General features: G+C 36.8%; 1 protein-coding gene across 2 annotated transcripts in view; it reads right to left on the bottom strand.

Moving 5' to 3' along the window:
• Nucleotides 1-1464: 1464 nt before the first annotated feature.
• TMPRSS15 (transmembrane serine protease 15) overlaps nucleotides 1465-20019 on the bottom strand; it is a 128788-nt gene continuing 110233 nt past the window's right edge. For both annotated transcript variants that reach the window (XM_003364217.3, XM_070252250.1), the window contains 4 exons: nucleotides 13098-13279; nucleotides 11414-11509; nucleotides 7914-8053; nucleotides 1465-2384 (listed from right to left, as the gene is read on the bottom strand). In XM_003364217.3, the coding sequence (XP_003364265.1) occupies nucleotides 2229-2384; nucleotides 7914-8053; nucleotides 11414-11509; nucleotides 13098-13279 (574 nt within the window). In that variant the 3' untranslated portion in view covers nucleotides 1465-2228. The remainder of the gene's footprint in view (nucleotides 2385-7913; nucleotides 8054-11413; nucleotides 11510-13097; nucleotides 13280-20019) is intronic.

Below are 20019 nucleotides of genomic sequence, written 5' to 3' on the forward strand. Positions count from 1 at the left end.
TTATTTGTGTTGTCTAAGTCTTTTAAGTAAACAAAATACAGATATGTTTGCATCAATACATGAAGATGAAAACTGATTACTATTTAAGTGTGTTAAGAATGGAAGCTATGGTTAGAGAGCATTTTAAACCTCATCTTTTCCCTGTCCTTTTCAGTTAGATAATAAAGTGCTTTCATTAAGGCAATTCACCACTAGAGCTGACAGGCTAGACTAAGAGGCAAATAGAAATTGTTGGGCATTGGCCCCTTTCAGCTGCTTAGAGACTGAGAGAATGGGCAGCTGCATTCTGAGCTTAGATCTGCCCACTTTTAGCACACCACTTTCTTTTCTTGGCTACCCATCTCTCTGGGCAGAATGAGAGACCAGCTGCTGGGATCTACCTCTTCCCTTGGAACTCCCACCACACATTTCTTCCTTTGGTCAAGACTTGATGGAAGGGGACTATCCTTTCCCCATTGTCTGTGCCACCCAGGATTACAACAGCTGCATGGCAGGAGGGGCAAAGCCATGGGGAAGGGCCTTGGTTTTGCCTTTTATCTTGATCCAGGCCTGGATAACTCTTCTGGTATCAATTACTAACCCCGTAAGTTTCTTGGGGTGGGACAATGAACTTCCCTCTTACTAGAAGGTGGCAGTGAGACTGTACTAAGACGCTCTCAAAATTTTGAAAATTGAAAAGGGGTGCATGGTGTATCTGTTGTGTGTGTTTGTATTTTCAGAACATACTTCTAATATGTGCTTTGAAATGCAGGTGAATTTTGGGACAATATTCAGGGGGTAAAATCAAACAATGCGCCCCACCCCTGCTGCTCCATCCTTCCTGACTGTTAGGAATGGGTCCTTGGAAAGGTCTTAAAAAGAATGGTGTGTTCAGGGAATTCCTGATTTTTGTCCTAAGAATAAATCCCATGATTGTTTACCAGGAATCTGTAGTCCTTAATCATCTCACCACACCTTCTTTATATGACATTGTTTTCCCTTTCTTTGACCATTCCCCAGAGAGAGTCTTTTGGTGTGAAAACACAAGATTATCTACTGTTCCCTCTCCCAAACTTTCAGGATGACTTACACCTACATGGTGGGCATTTCAGGGGTAGCCCATGTCTCATTTCTTCCGTAAGGCTGGTCTACACTGCTTGATCCCTCCTTTCAACTCTTTTAAGCCTTACTCTCTTCTATTATTTTGAACCACATAGACTCGTGCATAATATGTGTTTGTGTGTTGTATTAAGTAGGTATGAATTTTGTTTTCCTGAATAAATCAATAGATTTTGTGCAGTAAGCTGAAGTTTGCATTTACTCTGGAAATTATCCAAGAGGTTAAAGCGGTGAAGCAAATTCATTTATTCCACATTTTTGGCCTTCAAATGGGCAATTCGGCTGTGTCTAAATATGTTTTTCACATATTAGAAACATCCACTGTAACACACATAAATCAGAAAAAAAAAATTTGTAATGGTTGCATTTCTTTGATATGTCATTTTATTTTTTGAAAACTTAAAAAACACTAGCTTGAAATAAATGGACAGTATGAGTAATCCAGGTGAAAAAATGATCGAATAGAACAATGACCATAGCAATTAATTTACCTTTAATTTTGATACAAAGGCAATATTTAGACTTGTGCTCATTTGCTCTTAAATTAACTTATTTGAGAGGAATGTGCAATCAATTTAGTCCACGTCTGTGCCAAGAAATTACAGTACATATTTTTCATCAGTGGAGAAAATATTAAAAATATGCTCAAGATGAATTGGAAATGCATTTAGATAGAAAAGCAGGAAGACTACTGAAATTCTGTTAATCGCAATCTAAGCTGGAATTTAGATAATTGACATGTTTATTTCAAATAATAACATACTTTGTGCAAAACAGTTTATTTCACTTCTTTTCCTAATTTTGCTTGAACTTTCTTAAGTGTATAGTATATGCTTTAAAATAACATTCCTTTAAATAAGAGGTGATAGAAAATAATGATAAAGAATAAAGGAAATGATGATATCTGTGAAAGAACAGCTGTTCACAATAAAACCAAACGTATTCTTCTTTTACTTTGTATTGTAAAGATTAGTTTGATTTTTCTGTCCCTCCCCCCACCCCAGGATTTCAGTGGCTTAGGTAAGAATAAAGGCTTTTAGTAACTATTTTTTATAAAACTCTCAATTTCCATGCTCCTTAGAGTGGAATGGAAAAATTGCCTGATTTTCATGTTTTGTTTAGGAAACCATCTAATATAGAAAACTCTGTATCCATTCTGTGAACCTGGAGACCCTGGCATACACCCCTGGGCGATTAGGCCGTGCACATTGGTATCCAAATGACGTCACACCAGCCAGGAACCATCTGTTGTTTTCTTGGCACATTAACGGTCCTCCTGAATCCCCCTAAAGAGTAAATTGCAAAAGAAAATTGTAGCTGTGTGGTTAATGGATATAAATACATAAAATTGTTTGTAGCAAATCAAAAATAAAGATCAAAAATATGATTTAATTGCAAGTCATCTGTATATACTCTCAGCATCCTTCTAGGTCAAGAATGAGAACCTTTTGCTGCTCAATAAGGAAAGAGAGAAACTATAGCAACCGATACTTTGTAATTTATGTGTAGTTTTTTTTTCCAGTTTTATTGAGAAATAATTGACATACATCACTGTAAAGGTTAAAGTATACGGCATGTTAGTTTGATTTACATATATCGTGAAAAGATTACCACAGTAGGTTCAGCTAACATTCATCTTCTCTTATAAATACAATAAAAAGAAAAGAAAGAAGGAAAGAATAAGGGGAAAAAATTTCTCCTAGTGATGAGAACTTGTAGGACCTACTCTCTTAACAAATTTCCTGTATATCATACAGCTGTGTTAGCTACACGCATGATGCTGTACATTACATCCCCAGTACTTATTTGTCTTATAACTGGAAGTTTGTACCTTTTGACCACCTTCCTCCAATTCCCCTTCTCCCCAGCCCCCATCTCTGGTAACTGCAAGTCTGATCTCTTTTTCTATAAAATTTGTTTTTTGTTAGATTCCACATTTAAGTGAGATCATTGTCTTACTCTTTCTGACTTATTTCACTTGGCATAAATCCTTAAAGATCCATCCTTGTTGTCACAAATAGTAGGACTTTCTCATTTTTTAATGGTTGAATAATATTCCATTGTATATATATACCACAACCTCTCTATCCATTCATCCATCGATGACACTTAGGTTGTTTCCATGTCTTGGCTGTTATAAATAATGCTGCAATGAACATGGGGTGCGGATATCTTTTGGAGTTAGTGTTTTTGTTACCTTTGGACATATTCCAAGAAGTGAAATTGCTAGATCACATGGTAGTCTATTTTTAATTTTTTGAGGATGCTTTATACTATCTTCAGGCCAGCTTTGGTGATCTAGTGGTTAAGATTTGGCACTGTAACTGCCATGGCCCATGTTCTTTTCCTGATCAGGGAACCACACCACCTGTCCATCAGTTGTCATACTGTGGCGGCTGTGTGTTGCTGTGATGCCAAAAGCTGTGCCACTGGTGTTTCAAATACCAGCAGGGTCACTCCTAGTGGACAGGTTTCAGCAGAGCTTCCAGACTCACAGACTAGGAAGAAGGACCTGGCCACCCACTTCCGAAAAAAATTGGCCATGAAAACCCTATGGATAGCAGCACAGCACAGTCTGATACAGCGCTGGAAGGTGAGAGGGTGGCGCAAAAAGACCAGGCAGGGTTCCACTTTGCTGTACACAGGATCACTAGAGGTTGGAATCAACTTGATGACACTTAACAACAAATGCTGTTTTCCATAGTGGCTGGTTCAACTTTATATGTAATATTTTATATGCATTTTTATTACAAGAGTTTTCTCATTTTAAATTTGGCATTTTAATAGGTACTAAGAAATTTTCTAAGGTATAACTGTGAACAGCCTGCCAACCACGATATATATTAAAAGCTGATCATTTTTTTTCTTTTTTGAGGAAGATTAGCCCTGAGCTAACATCTGCCGCCAATCCTCCTCTTTTTACTGAGGAAGACTGGCCCTGAGATAACATCCATGCCCATCTTCCTCTACTTTATATGTGGGATGCCTGCCACAGCATGGCATGCCAAGTGGTGCATAGGTCTGCACCTGGGATCCAAACCAGGGAACCCTGGGCCACAGAAGTGGAACACGCAAATTTAACCGCTGAGCCGTGGCACTGCCCCTAACCATTTTTTTAAAGGAGATATGTTCTAAGTATCATGAAGCGCTTAGTGGAAAAGACAATTATTCTGCATTATGCATTTTAGAAAAACTGAAAACTCACACACTAAGTTGATTTTAGTTCTCTTGGGTAGCATTAACTTTTTGGTATTAGACAAATGCAATCCATGATAAAATTTCTAGCGATGGGCACACGTTTTCATTTGAGATTTCAATTGATGAGGAAATGCTTTTAATTTTCGTAAATATTAATTACAGCAGATCCTAGTGGAGTTAATTACATAGATTTTATTTGTACATGATTATTCCTGTGCAATGCAAATGAACATAATGCAAACATATAGCACCATTATTCACTGACAGAATTGACAAATATTTTTCCCATATTGTGCAAAATTTTTAAATTAATCTTTTAAAAATATATTTATGAAAGAATCTAAAGTCTTACGTACTTTGAAATCACTGGTAAAATAGAAAAATTCAACCCCAGCTCAACGTTAGAAACATCCTGAGAGGCTTTTTGCCTGATTTTTTATTATCTTTGGTACTTATCTTTAGGGGGGAAAAATGTGGTCCATAAAAGCACCTTTTCTGTCTTGGGTGAAGAGGAGCATAAATTGCACTGGCAACCACACATTACCTCTTTTCTAGATGTAACAAATGTGTTCAAGCTGTTTGAAGGCAGGAACTGTGACATTTATTTTGGCATCCTAAGCCTTTAGTCCATAAATATGGGTTCAGCAACATTTATGGAATAATAACAATCCAAAGTAAGAATAAATATAGGCTCAAAGTTATATGCTACTTAGAAATTATTAAAAATAAATCTCAACTATTTGGATATTTTTAAAAGAAATCTTTTGGTTTTCTTCATGTTTTCTAAACTAATTGAATTTTTTAATAGGCAATAGAATACAGACACTGGTTACATGAACAAGGACTTTGAATTACCCGGCACATACTGACTCAGGTGCAGTTACTCAAAGAATCCACAGCAGGCTTGATGCCCAACAGCTGAGTGGGCTGTCTGGTTGCGAGATCTATGTCTGATTTTTTCACTTCCCATCATCTAACTACATTTCAGTTCAGTTCTGTAACTTCTCCTTGTCTTAATTTTCTGATTTGTCCAATGATGATATTTCCTTCTTGCACTATCTCAGAGATGTGTAAGTACTTCAAAAAGATGAGTGTCGAGAACATAAAGTATTAATCTAAAATTTATGTTTCCACTTCGATGTTATATTTGTATAGACAAACAAAAATCACGATCTTCTTTGACGAGTATCTAAGTGTAAGGTAAAGGTTGATGACCACTTTTGTTTGGAGAAGTAGTTCCTAAACTTTAGCAAGCATCAGAATCATCGGAGAGCATGCTCGAACACACATCGCTGGGCCCCATGTTTCAAATGCCTGACTCAGCACATGTGTGGTGGGGCCTGAGAATCCATAGCTATCTAGCTCTCAGGTGACGCTGATCTGCTGGATCGGAGGCCATGCTTTGAAAATCACTGCTGTAGAATAAGGCTCTGAATGGTTAGCAACATTAGTTCGCTGTTTGCGTTATTCACTTAGGCTTATAGAGAGAGGACATTCTACGGGCCCCTGGGGTGCTTTAAAATCCAAACAGCGGCCTTGCAAATACAAGCCTTTGGTAAACCAGAAGATATCCGAGAACATATGACTGACTAATAAGGCAAATTCCTTGCCACTATAGGGGAAAAAATAATACTTCAAAGAACTTATTCAAGTGATGTATCAATAGTAACATGATCATAATTTTAACTAATGATTCTTATTTAATCAGCTACTCCTTTTATATAACATACTATTAAAGTTGAACAAGGAAAATCACGTGACTCTCTAGACTATTAATTACTCAGTCATGATAACATTACATTACAAAAGGCATTGCTTTGTGTGGGAGCTTTCTTACTTGACAACGAATAACATACTTAGACTCTCTAGAAATCGGAGCCAAATATAAGATTTCAGAGATCTGGCAGGAGTTACCGGCTTAATGTAACCCTAGCATTAACAGCATCAGCAGTTATATTTTCTATCTAGTGCATGAGGCATATGCCATGTAGCCCCCATTAATTGTAATTGAAGTTGTACAACTGATTTTCCTCTTGAACAATAATTGTATAAATCTCCCTCTAAGTGGCAATATATCTTACCTTTAGCACACTTTTCATTTTAAAAGGAAAGTATAAGATCCGGAGATAAATTTTAAACAAGGAGAAAGCTATCCTATTTGTCTTGAATTTGCAAGTATGCATTAAAGCAGAATAAATGTAAAACTAAGCTGAGAGTTTAACATGACTTGAGACATTGACTTAACCAGAGGATATATATATATATATATATATATATATATATATACAGATTCATCTGCTTAAATGTCTGTTAAAAACATCTTGTATCAAGTCAAATGATTATGATATATATGTGTTAATATATAACAAGTTGTTTCCACTTTAACAAAGTGAAGCCATTTTCCCATGGTATAAATTGCTACTTCCACATTTGTAAATTGATCATTTGCTCAAAACTGCTATCAGATTTAATATAATCCAGTAGATGTTAATGCATTAATATTTTGTTAATTTTCAGATACAGAAAATTTATTTACAAAGTCTTGCAATAAAACCTGTTAATATTTTTGAGTGCTTACTTAGTCCCTTATATGTGTTATCTCATTTAAACCTCTCAATAAAACCTAAGTGACTTGCCCCAAATCTGATGAATAAATTTTAAAGCAAGGGCCAAATTACAGTAGTCTGAGCCCAGAACCCACTCTTCTCATGACTACTCCGTGATGCACCTAAAAATTCATTATAATTTGAAAATCAGGCAGAGTTTATTTTTTATTTGCTGAGTATATGTGGCTCTCATGGAGCTAATAGTGGTTACATTATTTCTAGGTGGTAAGATGTCTTTGCGTTCCATGAGGGTAGTTCGGAGGTAAGAATTTTCTCTGCGGTTTTCTTTCACGTGCAAGTCAAAAGCTATTGATACTTCAAATATATTGAAGTACTAACATTCAGTGAGTTCATGTTATTACATCTCTAAAATGAAATGTAGAAAATAATGAAAATTCTAGTCTAGGAGTTCCAGATCCAGGGTTATGCCAGGCTGTTGAGTAAGTTCTTTATTTACCTTCCTTCAGGTGGTTGGCTGTAAACTGGCTCTAACGAGGTTAAGAAGGTTGGTTTTCATCCAGAAATTATTTCCGGTCACTGGCCAGCTAGACCATACTCTAAATCAGAGTTGAAAATTAGAGGCTTATAGGCCAAGTTGGCACTCAGACCCGTTTTTGTTTGTTGTTTTGCTTGTATAGAGTTTTAAGGAACTGGAATTTGAAAACAAATGCTTTTTAGCTAAGATGTATACTCTCCAGCTCACACCCAGGCCCATTCGTGCATATTTTATGAATTTTGGCTGTCTTATATCACATTTTATGCCTAGTCACTAAAGACATCTGATTTATAACCCTTGGTGATAAAAATTAGTTTTGTTTCTAATCCTCAGGTCCACCCAGGAGTACTATGCAAATAGGCCACAAATAAAAGTGAAAAGTCACAGTTTTGTAAAGGAAGAAATGAAGTTAAGACCCTGACGATTTCTTTACTCCTGAATCATTATTTAAGCTAGGAAATCATTATATAGCAACACTTTCTGGAAATGTAGGGTGAGCAGTCTTATATACTTACCTGACAGGAATCTACTCCTCCTTTTTCATAGCCTGCACATACCATATTTTCTGTGATGTTATATTCTGGCATCTGTTGTTGGCATTTCTCATTTGATAGAAGAGGAACATCAGCTTCTTGCAATATGTCTGCAGTGGAACCTGTTCAAAATGGATAATGCAGCCAGCCAGTCAGAAGTGATCAACATACATCCTTGAATGAGCCCCCATCAGTCTTATTTACTTCAACAGTTCACTCTCATTATCAAGTACTGTGTGTATATATAATGGAATGAAATGCTAAACTTTGTACTTTAAAGCACATAATAAAGCCCATCTGTGGATTTTGCCAAATGGATAACAGTAAAGCACTTTAGTTCCCAAAGGCTAGCAGGAATGGTGGATTGGACTTGACAGTCTTTAGGCATTTTCGGTAATTTTGAACAGTTACAGTATTGCTCATGGGGGGAAAAAAGCCCATGAACACAAAGAGTTTCATTCATGGAAATGAGCAATTGCTCAGAAATCCAGAAGTGCTTTTCATTTGGCACCTGAAGAGGTGCTCCTTTCTAATAGCATTCGGCTCCTTTGTGATGCTGTGTGGGTGAGCAGGTGCACCTGGAGCAGCAGACAAGCTCACACAAACCCGGCCCCGGTCTAAGGGCAATCGGCTTGTCATCCACGTGTAGGGGAAGAGAAAGGAGGCATTCTGTAGTTAAGTGTACTTCCATGCTTTTTACAAAATGACTCATCGACTGGAAGCGTGAATCTCTGTTTACTGAAATACTAGTCTCAAGAGGGATGTGAAACGAGCAGGTGTCTAGCGTCCCAGAAAAGATACATGATAAGCACTTTCTAATAATTAACAATTCTATTTGGTTCCTCAAGAGAGGCAGATGAAGATAAGTTAGTGCATATGACAGCCAGGGTTATTGCAAAAGTGTATGTGACCTCATTTCTAGCTAAGTTTAATCCGCATACTAAAGAGACAGGAAGGAAACAAACCTGAGTGTGTGTGTGTGTGTGTATGTACAATGTAGGTGCAAAGCAACATATGTGCAAGTCATTGGTGTGTCAGTAAATGTTTAATAACTGGTTTTCAAGAAACAAAAGGCGCCGATGCATATTGTCTACTGATTCGCCTGGTGTAAACACTCCAGCCATGGCCGGTTTCAAGGTACCAGCACGACAGAGAACACGGAGTTGGAAGGAGATTTGCACAAATTACTATTTCCAGCTGGTGCCAGTGACTCCAGAAAAACACCAGTGGATGACATTTAAAGTTTGGCAATGGACTTTAAGTTAAGAAAGTGAATTGGAGAGGTTAAGATAGAGGAAAAAAATTCAGCATCTCACAGTCATCCATCCTACGAGACTGAGGATGGGCTGGTAGACTCTAGTTTCCTATTAAAAGTCAAAGCCAATTTTGCTGTTTATCAAGGAATTAAAAAAACTGGTTGGGTGTATGATAAAACTCTTTGGAAAAAGAACATTTGAGCAGTGTTCTTACATTTAATATTTTTGTGTCAACATGATTTGCCATGAGAATAATGGAGAATATACATATACACACACACAAAGTTACATAAAAATGTCAGTTATTTTAAGTTTACTAATTGCCTTAATTTAACAAACTAACATTACTTCATTCTTTCCTAGTGAACAATATGTTCATGGTTTTCCCAGCTAACTAATTAATATAATGTACTCAGAAGGGGGAAAACTGGAATCTTATGAAATTAAGTAGCTGGAAACCATAAGGCAAAGTTCATAAAATTCATTAAAATTGCCATCACCCAGGAAATATTTAAATATGATCTGGCTGTTTATTCCTAAATGAAACTGATCTAAGATAACAGTTTTTTTCTTGGCTCCATATCACTCTTAGAGACCTTTCTTAAGTCAATTAAATGCATATCTTTAGTAACAATAAGTAAATGTGAGTCAAGTTTACTCAACTCTTAAAAAAAAATACCCACTTCCGATGGAATAAAGAGTCTTAAATTTTGTTAGCGGATAATTTGTTTTTGAAGAGTCTACATTGTGGTCATAAATGTCCTTTAGTTTGAAGTCTGAGAGAGAGAATATCTATCCAGAAATCATTTTTACTCTTTCAATTTCAAATGTAATAAATCATGACATTTTTCAAGTAGAGAAAACAAAAGAATATACAGTTCTTTGACTTCGATACCCTTTACGCACAGCAGACATGGGGCATTCTCAGCAACGTAATGTAATTGCAGTGGAGAATCTGAATCATCAGGCAAGGATTTGACTTACAACTTTATGCTTTCTTTTATAAAAAGTAAGTGTTTTCAGCTGTGAATGTGCTGCTTCTGAGACCTGCACCTCTCTGCAAAATTTTGTGCCTTTTCATCCTATATGGAATTAGGATTTTTAAATATTGTGCCTATGATCCACTGCAACTACAGAAGCCAGGTCACCCGGCAGACTACAGTGCCTTTCCTTGTTGCTTAGTTATTAATGAATGGTCCAAACTCTGTTCTAGATGGAGTCACTCCTATTAGAAATTCCAAAGTCAATGAGACTTGCAGTTACATTTAGAGGGTAAGAAATACTGGAATCCTTTTTTCTCTTTTAATCATGTTTGGTTAGTTTTAGTATGTGTCTTTTCTGTGTTTGGAAAACATGTTATTAAACAACATTAGTGAGTCAATGGCATATAAATTTATAGTCTTTGTTGTAGGATCCGTGCAGTGTCTGAGTCTTCTTGTCAGTAGGCAGAATCAGCAGGTTGAAGTTCAAAGGGACTTCCTTCTCATTTTAGGGAACGTGAGTGTGAGACTTTTATGTGATAAATATAGTTTTACAGATTTGGCAAAGGTAACAGGTAATAATTTGGCTTTTTCTTCTTTTTCTTGCAGAGAAAGATTTGCTCTGAGCTAACATCTGTTGCCAAATTCCTCTTTTTTTTTTTCTCACCAAAGACCCAGTGCATGGTTGTAGATTCTAGTTGCAAGTTGTTGTAGTTCTTCTATGTGAGCTGCCACCACAGCATGGCTACTGACTGATGGGTGGTGTGGTTCTGTGATACGGAAGTGAACCCAGGTCGCTGAAGTAGGAGCGCCAAATTTAACCACAGGGCCATCAGGGCTGGCTCAGTTTGGCTTCTGATGAGACTTTATGTGCTTTACAAAAATAAATTTTTGTAACTTTTGATTGTATTCATTTTAATAGATGTATCTTTTCTCTTATCAGAGTTTTTATAATACTAAAATTAAATACTGAGTTTGGGGGATGTTTGAATTCCCCTTCAGTAAAGATTAACATCTTTTAATATGCTCTACATGATCTGGGAACATTTTTTAAAACTTTAGAAAAAGATTCTAAGCTATAGAAATATACAACATATGAATATAAGACTGACAGTGCTTTTAGGAGACGTTGCAAAAATTGTTATAATATAAGAGTTCAAAAAATGTTGAATGTATTCACAAGATTGTGCAGTAACATACTTTTTACTAGTAGGCATTTTCTTTTCTTCTGAGTCTAATAATTTACCTTGATATTCAACAGTTCCCCAGCCAGCAATAGAACAAATGCTTCCTGGAGGAAAAACTTGATTTTCTTCTGGTAAACAAATAGGTTGTATATAATCTGAAAAAACGAAACAAAAACAAGAACAAACACACATGCATTTCCAATAAGGTTTAAAAGTAAATCATTTTCAATATTTCATCTAAAAAAAACCTTGTAGCTTTGTTTTATCCCACCTGAAAAGTTTTTAGATGTCAATCTTAGGGGAAAGAAGTCTTTTCTTTCTTTCTTTCTTCTTTCTTCCTCCCTCCCTCCCTCTGTTCCTCCTTCCTTCCTTGCTCCTCCTTCCTTCCTTCCTCCTTCTTTCCTTCCTTCCTTTCTTTCTTTTCCTTCCTTCCTTCCTTTCTTGGTGAGGAAGATTGCCCCTGAGCTAACATCTGCACCAATCTTCCTCTGTTTTATCTGTGGGATGCTGCCACAGCATGGCTTGATGTGTGGTGTGTAGGTCCTTACCCAGGATCCAAAGCACAAACCTAACCACTATGCCACTGGGCTGGTTCCCAAAAGAAGCACTGTAGAGGAGCACTTCTTTGACAGTGGATTAGGTACCACTGGTGGCCTTTCAGGATCCTCTACATTGTTTCCTTATTACTTTTTTATAATGTTAACAATGTCTTTAGTTCTGGAGTTCATCATTTATATTTGATTTTTAAATAGTCATGGTGCTTATTAGAAAGTAATGCCAATTCTGTGAAAATCTTGGGAAAGCTGTTTTTCAGGGTCAATTAAGAGAAAGCTGGGCAACTGTTCTGAGGTTTTTTTGATTTTCCCCAATTATCCCACATTAAAAAAGCATTTAGATGATTGTTTTACAGAGCACTCATGGAAACATTAGCATTGGTCACTGACTTTTAAAGCCTTCTCCAACAATTTACAAGCCACCTCACAGTTATATGGGTACTCACTACATGTAAGACCAAGGGCAGATACAGAAATGAATAAGATATGGTGCTTACCCTCAAGGACAGGGCTGTGTAATTAACCACAGTCATAGTCTGCTTTTGATAGGTGCCATGATACATGTGGAGACCAAATTGTATAAGAGCACCAAGATGGCAGCACTTTCTCCTAACTGGGGATTGGAAAAGCCTTCAGAGTAAAGCTTGGAGTTGAGCAGAGCCCTTAAGAGTAAAGTTCACCCTCTCAGGTGATTTCTTGTATGTTATCTAAGTATTTAGAGTAAGTCTTCCATCTGCCGCTTTATCAATATTATTTAATCTCCTTGAAAATATTCATTCTATGGATAACAATTTTTACTCACTTAACTCTTAGAACATAGCCTCTTCTCTCAGTTTGTCCTCCTCTGGTCTTTGTGGCAGATAGATTGCTTTTCTTTCACATGAGAAATAGAGAAAGCATGCATTATAGCATGACCTGTTTTCTCTGGGCTGCTTCTTTGAATTTACCATCATAGAGGGCTCTGAGAGTTTTACTCAACGAGTCAACTTTCCAGATAGTCAGATTTAAACACCTTGAGAGGGTGATTCCATATGTTTCTCTGCATTCCCTGATGCCATTTAAATTATAATGATTTCTATAACAAATTATCCAAACTTATGAACTATTAATGTATTGGTATTGATAACACTTCAAATCTAAATTTGATTTAACTTAGGCATGTAAGACGACTAAAAGTGATTTCTTTTACCTGTGTAATTCACTTTAAATTCAAGGTGCATCATGGCGATGTCACTCTCCTTTCTCCGTTTATTGTAATGTGGATTAATGACAATTTGATCTATCAACCGGGTTACTACTTGAGGAGAAGTCAGATTCGATGTCATTTGCAGGCCAAGGATTGCTTTCCACTTAGAGGGCTCTAGATTTCTCCTGCAGATTAGAATAAAGAAGTATAAGAAACTCTCCATCCACAGCAGTTCCTTTCTAGGGATCTTTGTAGTAGATATTTCAGAACTCCGCGTTTCCATCCTAAAATATTCTTGAATTTCTCTGAAGGGTTCTTCTTTAAAAATATTCTTTTAATTTTCATTTCTCTAACCAGACCCTAGAGGAAGCCTTAATTAGTGCTAATTTCTCTCCATCACTTCTTTTAAATCATCTCTTGATCTCTAGTTCTGGATTGTGGTTCTCAACTTTGGTTTCACATTAGAATTATCGGGAGTGCTTCTGAATAAAGCTGATACATGCTCACCTGTCCCTATCTCTGATTTAAAGAGTCTGGGATAGGCCAGGGGAGTTTTTAAAAAAATATTTTTAAGTGAAATCTCCAAGTTTGTGCTAATATATGGCCAGGTTTAAAACCATTGCTTTAGATCACATTCCACTGTGGAGACTGCAGTCAACACCTTGGTCCAGGGTTTCTTCAGTCAATCACAGCAGCTACAGTCGTCACGGAACAAGGCTCAGGAACATTCCCCTGCTCAGGGGGTCATTGAATTCACACAGAGCTAAGGCAATAAAACCTATTATGATGCTTATAATCTAACATATGAACTTGAGTAATTTCTATTTATAATGAACTTGAATAATTGTTCATGTATTATCTTGGCCATTGGTAATGTATTGGTAAAGGATAACATTTGTATTGTAGGACAGGTTAAATTGGATAGTATATTATAATTTGAAAGTGAGCAGGGACTTCTAAATGTGCTATTGACCTGCAATATCTTCACTCCGAGAAATTACCAATGAACAACCGAAATTAAGATGATTGAGCCTTATCCGCGATGAAGTCAAAATTAAATAACTTCAATTATAACAGCAAATGACTTAATTCTTAATAGTTGCAAATGCCTAGTTTAACACAGTATTTTACATGTTAAAATCAAAGTCACTTACAAATATATAATGGGGATAGAGTTATTTCAAGTCCATCTGTCTATCTTTTTTATCTTTCTATTCATCACTTTGTCATATTTCCCAAAGGACCATCTTTGATCATGTAACAGTCATCAATAAAGCCAATGAATGCCCAAGCATCCAGTAAGCATCCACTGATAACCACACTACATTAAAATCTGAGGAAAGTTCCTTAAGTGCTTTATAGCAATAGAATAATTCCCATTTATGGAGAACCTACTCGGTGCCAAGTGTAGTGCCAGGTACTTTGACTGCATCATCTCATTTCATCCTTTCCACAATGCTGCGGATTTTTACAATTAGAGCAAACTGGGTGCCAATAGTTTAAATGGTAGATAGAGACTTGAATGGGGACTGTCTGACTGTAGAGACTGCGATTGCACCAGCATACTGGGGTGCCTCCTGTAGCTATGGGCAGGGTTCTGTGGGAGGGGTTGAGAACATGAGGGGAGGGTTGGGGGAACAGGAGGGAGAGACATGCCTGCCATTGGGTATCTGGAGTCAAGTAGTGGAAGATGTCTCCTGTGTTTGGTGGCAGCTCCTTAAGTGCCCAGATGCTGAGCCAGGAGGGCATTATGGTGCTGCAGAGGCCCTGTTTGCTTGTCAAGAGGCCTTTTCACTTTCTCTTCTCCAAGTCAGAGGAGTCTGTACTTTGGCCACGCTGGACACACTGGTAATTTCAGGCATTCTGAAATTCCCACTGTACCTTGGGACTCCCTTGCCCACCTTGGCCTACTCAAAGAGAGGGGATAGAGTGAATCTCTTCCCTGGTGTCCTATCTCTGAAATTCTTTCTCTGGCCTGTGTTTAAGTATGTTTCCTAAAGCTCAATCAGTTGTGGTTGTCACTTGATTAGCATACCTGTTAGGACTGACAGGTAACAGGAAATCACACATTTTAAAGACTTGTATGTTCTTCACTCAACATTTAACTCATATATTTACTCAATATTCACAAATAAATGAATCTTACCATTGCTACACCATATGCTTCCTACTTTGCATTTAATTATATTTATTTATATATAATATACTTTGCATTATAATTATAGTATTTATATAACCAACATATTATATTAAGATTTATATCATCAGTATTTAAATTATCTATATAAATATTAATGATATAACATTTAAATAACTATTAACATTTTTGCTCAAAGAGAGTATGAGCGCATTATACAGATTCCACTTTGAAGTTAATAGAGCAGTTAATTATCAAAAATGACAGGATTGTCTCTTTAAATGCTTTTTACATATTTTATCTTCAGAAAAAATCACATGGAAGTTCAGAGAGATATGTGTACATACTGTACCCTATGTGAGAACTATAAAAATAATTACTGATATGAGAGAGCTTATCGGGAGCACAAAGTTTAGTAGTCACCGTTTTCTCTCATTATCTTAAAGTTTTGAGTAGAAAAACAATACGTGAACCATGAACTGTGAAGATTAAACATGAGTGCTACAAGCTATTGGTCTAATTAAATACAGCTTACAGAAATGTTGATCTGACACATTCTTAATGAGTTTAAAAATTGTTATTGTCCTACATGGAAAATATTTTTATTTCTCCTGCACCTATAAGTAGCACTATAAGAAAGAAATATCCCTCCAACATGTATCGTTTGCATTTATTTCTCAAGTCCCAGTCTGCAAAACTTTCTGTGTCTATGAACTTGCCCAGCACAAGCCCAACACCAACACAAGCACCACTGGAGTGACTACATCCTTCCCTTGGAGGAAAATGACTTGAGAATATAGGAGTTTTAGCCAATGGTACTAAAATTTTATGAATCACTCGAGGAAGGTGACAAAAATTCAATTCCTAATTTCCACCTCTGGAGATTCTAGTTTGGAAGTTTGGAGTGGGATCCAAGAACCTGTACCTTGTAATCACTGTTGTGATATCGAGCAATACAGAAATCCTCCTAGCTTTTCCACTCAGCCGAGGTCAAGAAACGGGAGAAGAAAGCCTTTAGAGAAACAATTGCAGATGGAGAGATGGAGAGATATTTTAAAAATTTCTTGTCTCAGAGCATCTACATTCTAAGAAAACAAGAAAAACTACAGGACAGAAGAGAGATGTGGATGGGAAAAGGAAATAACTCCATTGGATAGGCAGGCTCCAATCCAGCAAAGTTCAAAGGTGGCAGAAACAAGGCACATTTAGGTAGGGAAAGTTGACTGACTTTATGCTGCATTTCACTTATGCCTGCTGTGTCCAAGTAAAATGGTTTTCTCAGTGGCAAGGGAAAGAAAGGCACAAGTTGGGAGGGAATAGAATGACATGTATTCCTGACTCTGTAACCTCAAAGACTAGCATACGTCTTGGAACACAGTAGGTGCCCCGCAGATGCTGCTCTGGGTGGGATGAACTAAGACTATGCCTTTCTATGTTGCTATGTGCTGGTGTGGAAATAATTTCAGTACTCAGAGCGTGAGGGTGTCCATTTGTAAGTAGGATTTTTATTGTGGTAGAAAGTAAATATGGCAGGATAATTAGGATAGAGCAGCACAATATGCTAAAAAAAAAAAAAAATCAATGGGAAACCCATAACTGTAAGTTGAAATATCTTTTTCTGTTCTACTATAATCCAAAGTGGCTCTTTAGTCAAGTTTGCCCACTTCCCACCTCAATGTCTTCCCCGAGCATAGTGCTTTTGGTCTTTACTAATATTCTCTACTAAATGGAAAAAGGATTCCTGGGGGATAGCCAATTCCAATTTTTAAGGCAAGTAAAAATTAGGATGTCTCTGAAATACAGTGTCATTGTCAGAAAGTAAGAAAGTTTTCAAGAATATCAGGGGTGATTTAAAAATAACAAAGGAGCTAGATTAAATGAGATAACACTGGGCAGTTTTAACAATTTGAACATAATATAATACTCATAATAGCTATTTTAGGTAATAAAGTAAATTGTTAATGAAGGGCCGTGAGTCCATAATAAAACTCAAAAGAGAAAATTAAAGCATGTAAAAGGTAGTTGTATCATAAAAGAAGGGTGGACAGCAGGATATGTTCAATTATTATTCTTTTCATGAGTAAGGGCAAGACTTTTATGCATCTGAGTATTTTTATTTCTTAAGTAGAAATCTGTTTTTAAAATTTGAGTATGCACTTATTTGTTTAAGTGTAAGAAAGAGAAGTACGGGGAACCAGGAGTGAGTGAAAGAATCCTCAGCATTGTTTGACCTGGTGGATTATTTCCAGAAACTTAAGGAATCACCTCTGAGCTCCTTTCTTCACTTGACTTCCAGGGATCTCCAGGCACTTGTGATTTTCCTTTTATTTTTACTCTCTGCTTTTCCTCAGTATTTTTTGCCTTCAGCTCTTTTCTTCTTTTCAAAATCTAAATGTTTAGAATACTCCAGAGTTCTGCCTTCCACCTTCTTCTTTTCTCCATTTACACTAATTCCATAGATGATCTTATCTAATGCCATGACTTTAAATACCAACCATATGCAGAAAACTTCCAAATTGTTATTTCAATTCTTTATTTCTCCTCTGAATTATAGGATCACATGCCGACATGCCAACTGGACAATAAATACCACTTGGATTCTAGTAGGAAGACCTAAATTTAATATATAAAAATCAGAATTCTCATTCCCTTTCCAATCCTCTCTCTTCCCATTTTCCTCATCTCAATAAATATCAACACTCACCCTGTTGCTCAAACCCAAACCCTTGATTCTTCTCTTTTCCTTACTCCTTATCTGTCTGTGATCATTAGTAAATTCAGATGACCCTAATCATTTGAACTTACTAATGAGATGCAGCCATTTGTCTGGCTTCCTCAGCCACGATCATAGGGCCATTACTGTCTCTTTCTAACCGGTCCCCCTGATTCCACTCTTGCTCCTTTCAGCAGTCTCATCTCCACACAGAAGCCTGATTAGATAATGTCACTCTTCAGCCTTCCAAATGGTCTCACATCTCATTTACCACGGCCTACTGAGTCTGCTCTAGGTCTTATGATCTTGTCCTGCCTACACCTCCAATCTTATTCCTACCTTCCTCTACCAGTCTCTTCCTGGTCAAAAGCAAGAGCCGGACTGCTTGATATTTCTCTTTTCTGCCCTAACCTGTAATGTAAGCTTTCTTATGGCAAGGATTTTGTTGGTCTGCAGAGCACTATCGTCCCTAAAACTTAAAACAATGCTTGGCACAGGTAAGTGCTCAATATCATTTGATTGAGTGAATGTATGAAAAACAGGAAGCAATCCAGGAGATAGAAAGACTGAGCACCACCAGTGTTTGCACATAATAGTGAGGTAAAGAGAGGGTAGTTGCATATCAAGCCCCATCAGCTCAAGCAGTTACATAAAAACAATTAAGGAAAAAGAAGGTTAAATAATATGATTCAAGATGATGAATTAGGGGCCGGCCCTGTGGCCGAGTTGTTAAGTTCACGTGCTCCACTTCGATGGCCTGGGGTTCACTGGTTCAGATACTGGGCATGGACCTATACACTGCTCATCAATCAGTAATGATTATATAAGGAATATGTTATTAAAAATCATGTTAATGGGGGCAGACCTACACACTGCTCAACAAACATGCTGTGGTGGCATCCCACATAGGAAAATTAGAAGGACTTACAATTAAGATATACAACTGTGTGGTGGGGCTTTGGGAAGAAGAAAAAAAGAGGATGATTGGCAACAGAAGCTAGCTCAGGGCCAACCTTCCTTAGCAAAAAATAAAAGCATACCTCTAAAAAATATTCTTGAAATAGACGATTTCATGTGTGATATGTTTTGGGGTATGGTAAGAAATACACACCACTATTTATACTTTATTTAGTGCTAAATTAATTTAACTGATATAGCTAATAATAACTTGAAAACCAACTTTTTAAACCAGTAAGTATTGATTATAAAATAATATTATTTAATTAATTGGTACTGTAATTGAAATTTTAAATTTAAACTCTTCTGAATGCCCCTAACACTTTAAAATGGACTAAGATAAAGAACATACCAAATATAATACTTAAAAAATTCTTTTATTTCCACTTAACCCTACTCTAGAAAATAAACATCATATGTTTAACTCATTTCTTTATCTATTTATTTACCTATTCTTATCACTTTAGGAGATTAGATTAATAATTAATATATTCTCTCCAGGTTACAAAAACACTATAATATTTTTTCAAGATTATAGTAATTTTTACAGATCTAAAAGAAGAGGAGCATTTTCTTAGGCCAGCAGAGAGTTCAAAATCAGATTAGTGATTTAACGGTGTTTGGTTACAGCATAGATTTTGGTTCCTTTTCTAAGGTATTTCAAATTTAAGCTACTAGACACCTTTGTGACAGTTAAAATTCTCTGATTGCATCACTAGGACTTTTCATATTTATACATTTCCCATAGGCTTTTATGAGTTTCCCAACTTGCATCTCCTCCTTAAAATTATGCATTCTTTAGGTCTCCCTTGGCCAATATTATGCAACCCCATTTTCTTGACATTATTCTATTAGCACTATTTTTTTTTGAATAAGATTAGCCTTGAGCCAGCATCCACCACCAATCCTCCTCTTTTTGCTGAGGAAGACTGGCCCTGAGCTAACATCCATGCCCATCTTCCTCTACTTTATATGTGGGACACCTGCCACTGCATGGCTTGACAAATGGTTTTGTAGGTCTGTACCTGGGATGCAAACCAGTGAACCCTGGGCCACCAAAGCAGAACATGCGAACTTATTCCCTACACCACTAGGCCCTCCCATTTCAAGAATGTTAA

The sequence above is a fragment of the Equus caballus genome, chromosome 26 (assembly GCF_041296265.1).
Source record: "Equus caballus isolate H_3958 breed thoroughbred chromosome 26, TB-T2T, whole genome shotgun sequence".
In the NCBI taxonomy this organism is placed as follows: domain Eukaryota; kingdom Metazoa; phylum Chordata; class Mammalia; order Perissodactyla; family Equidae; genus Equus; species Equus caballus.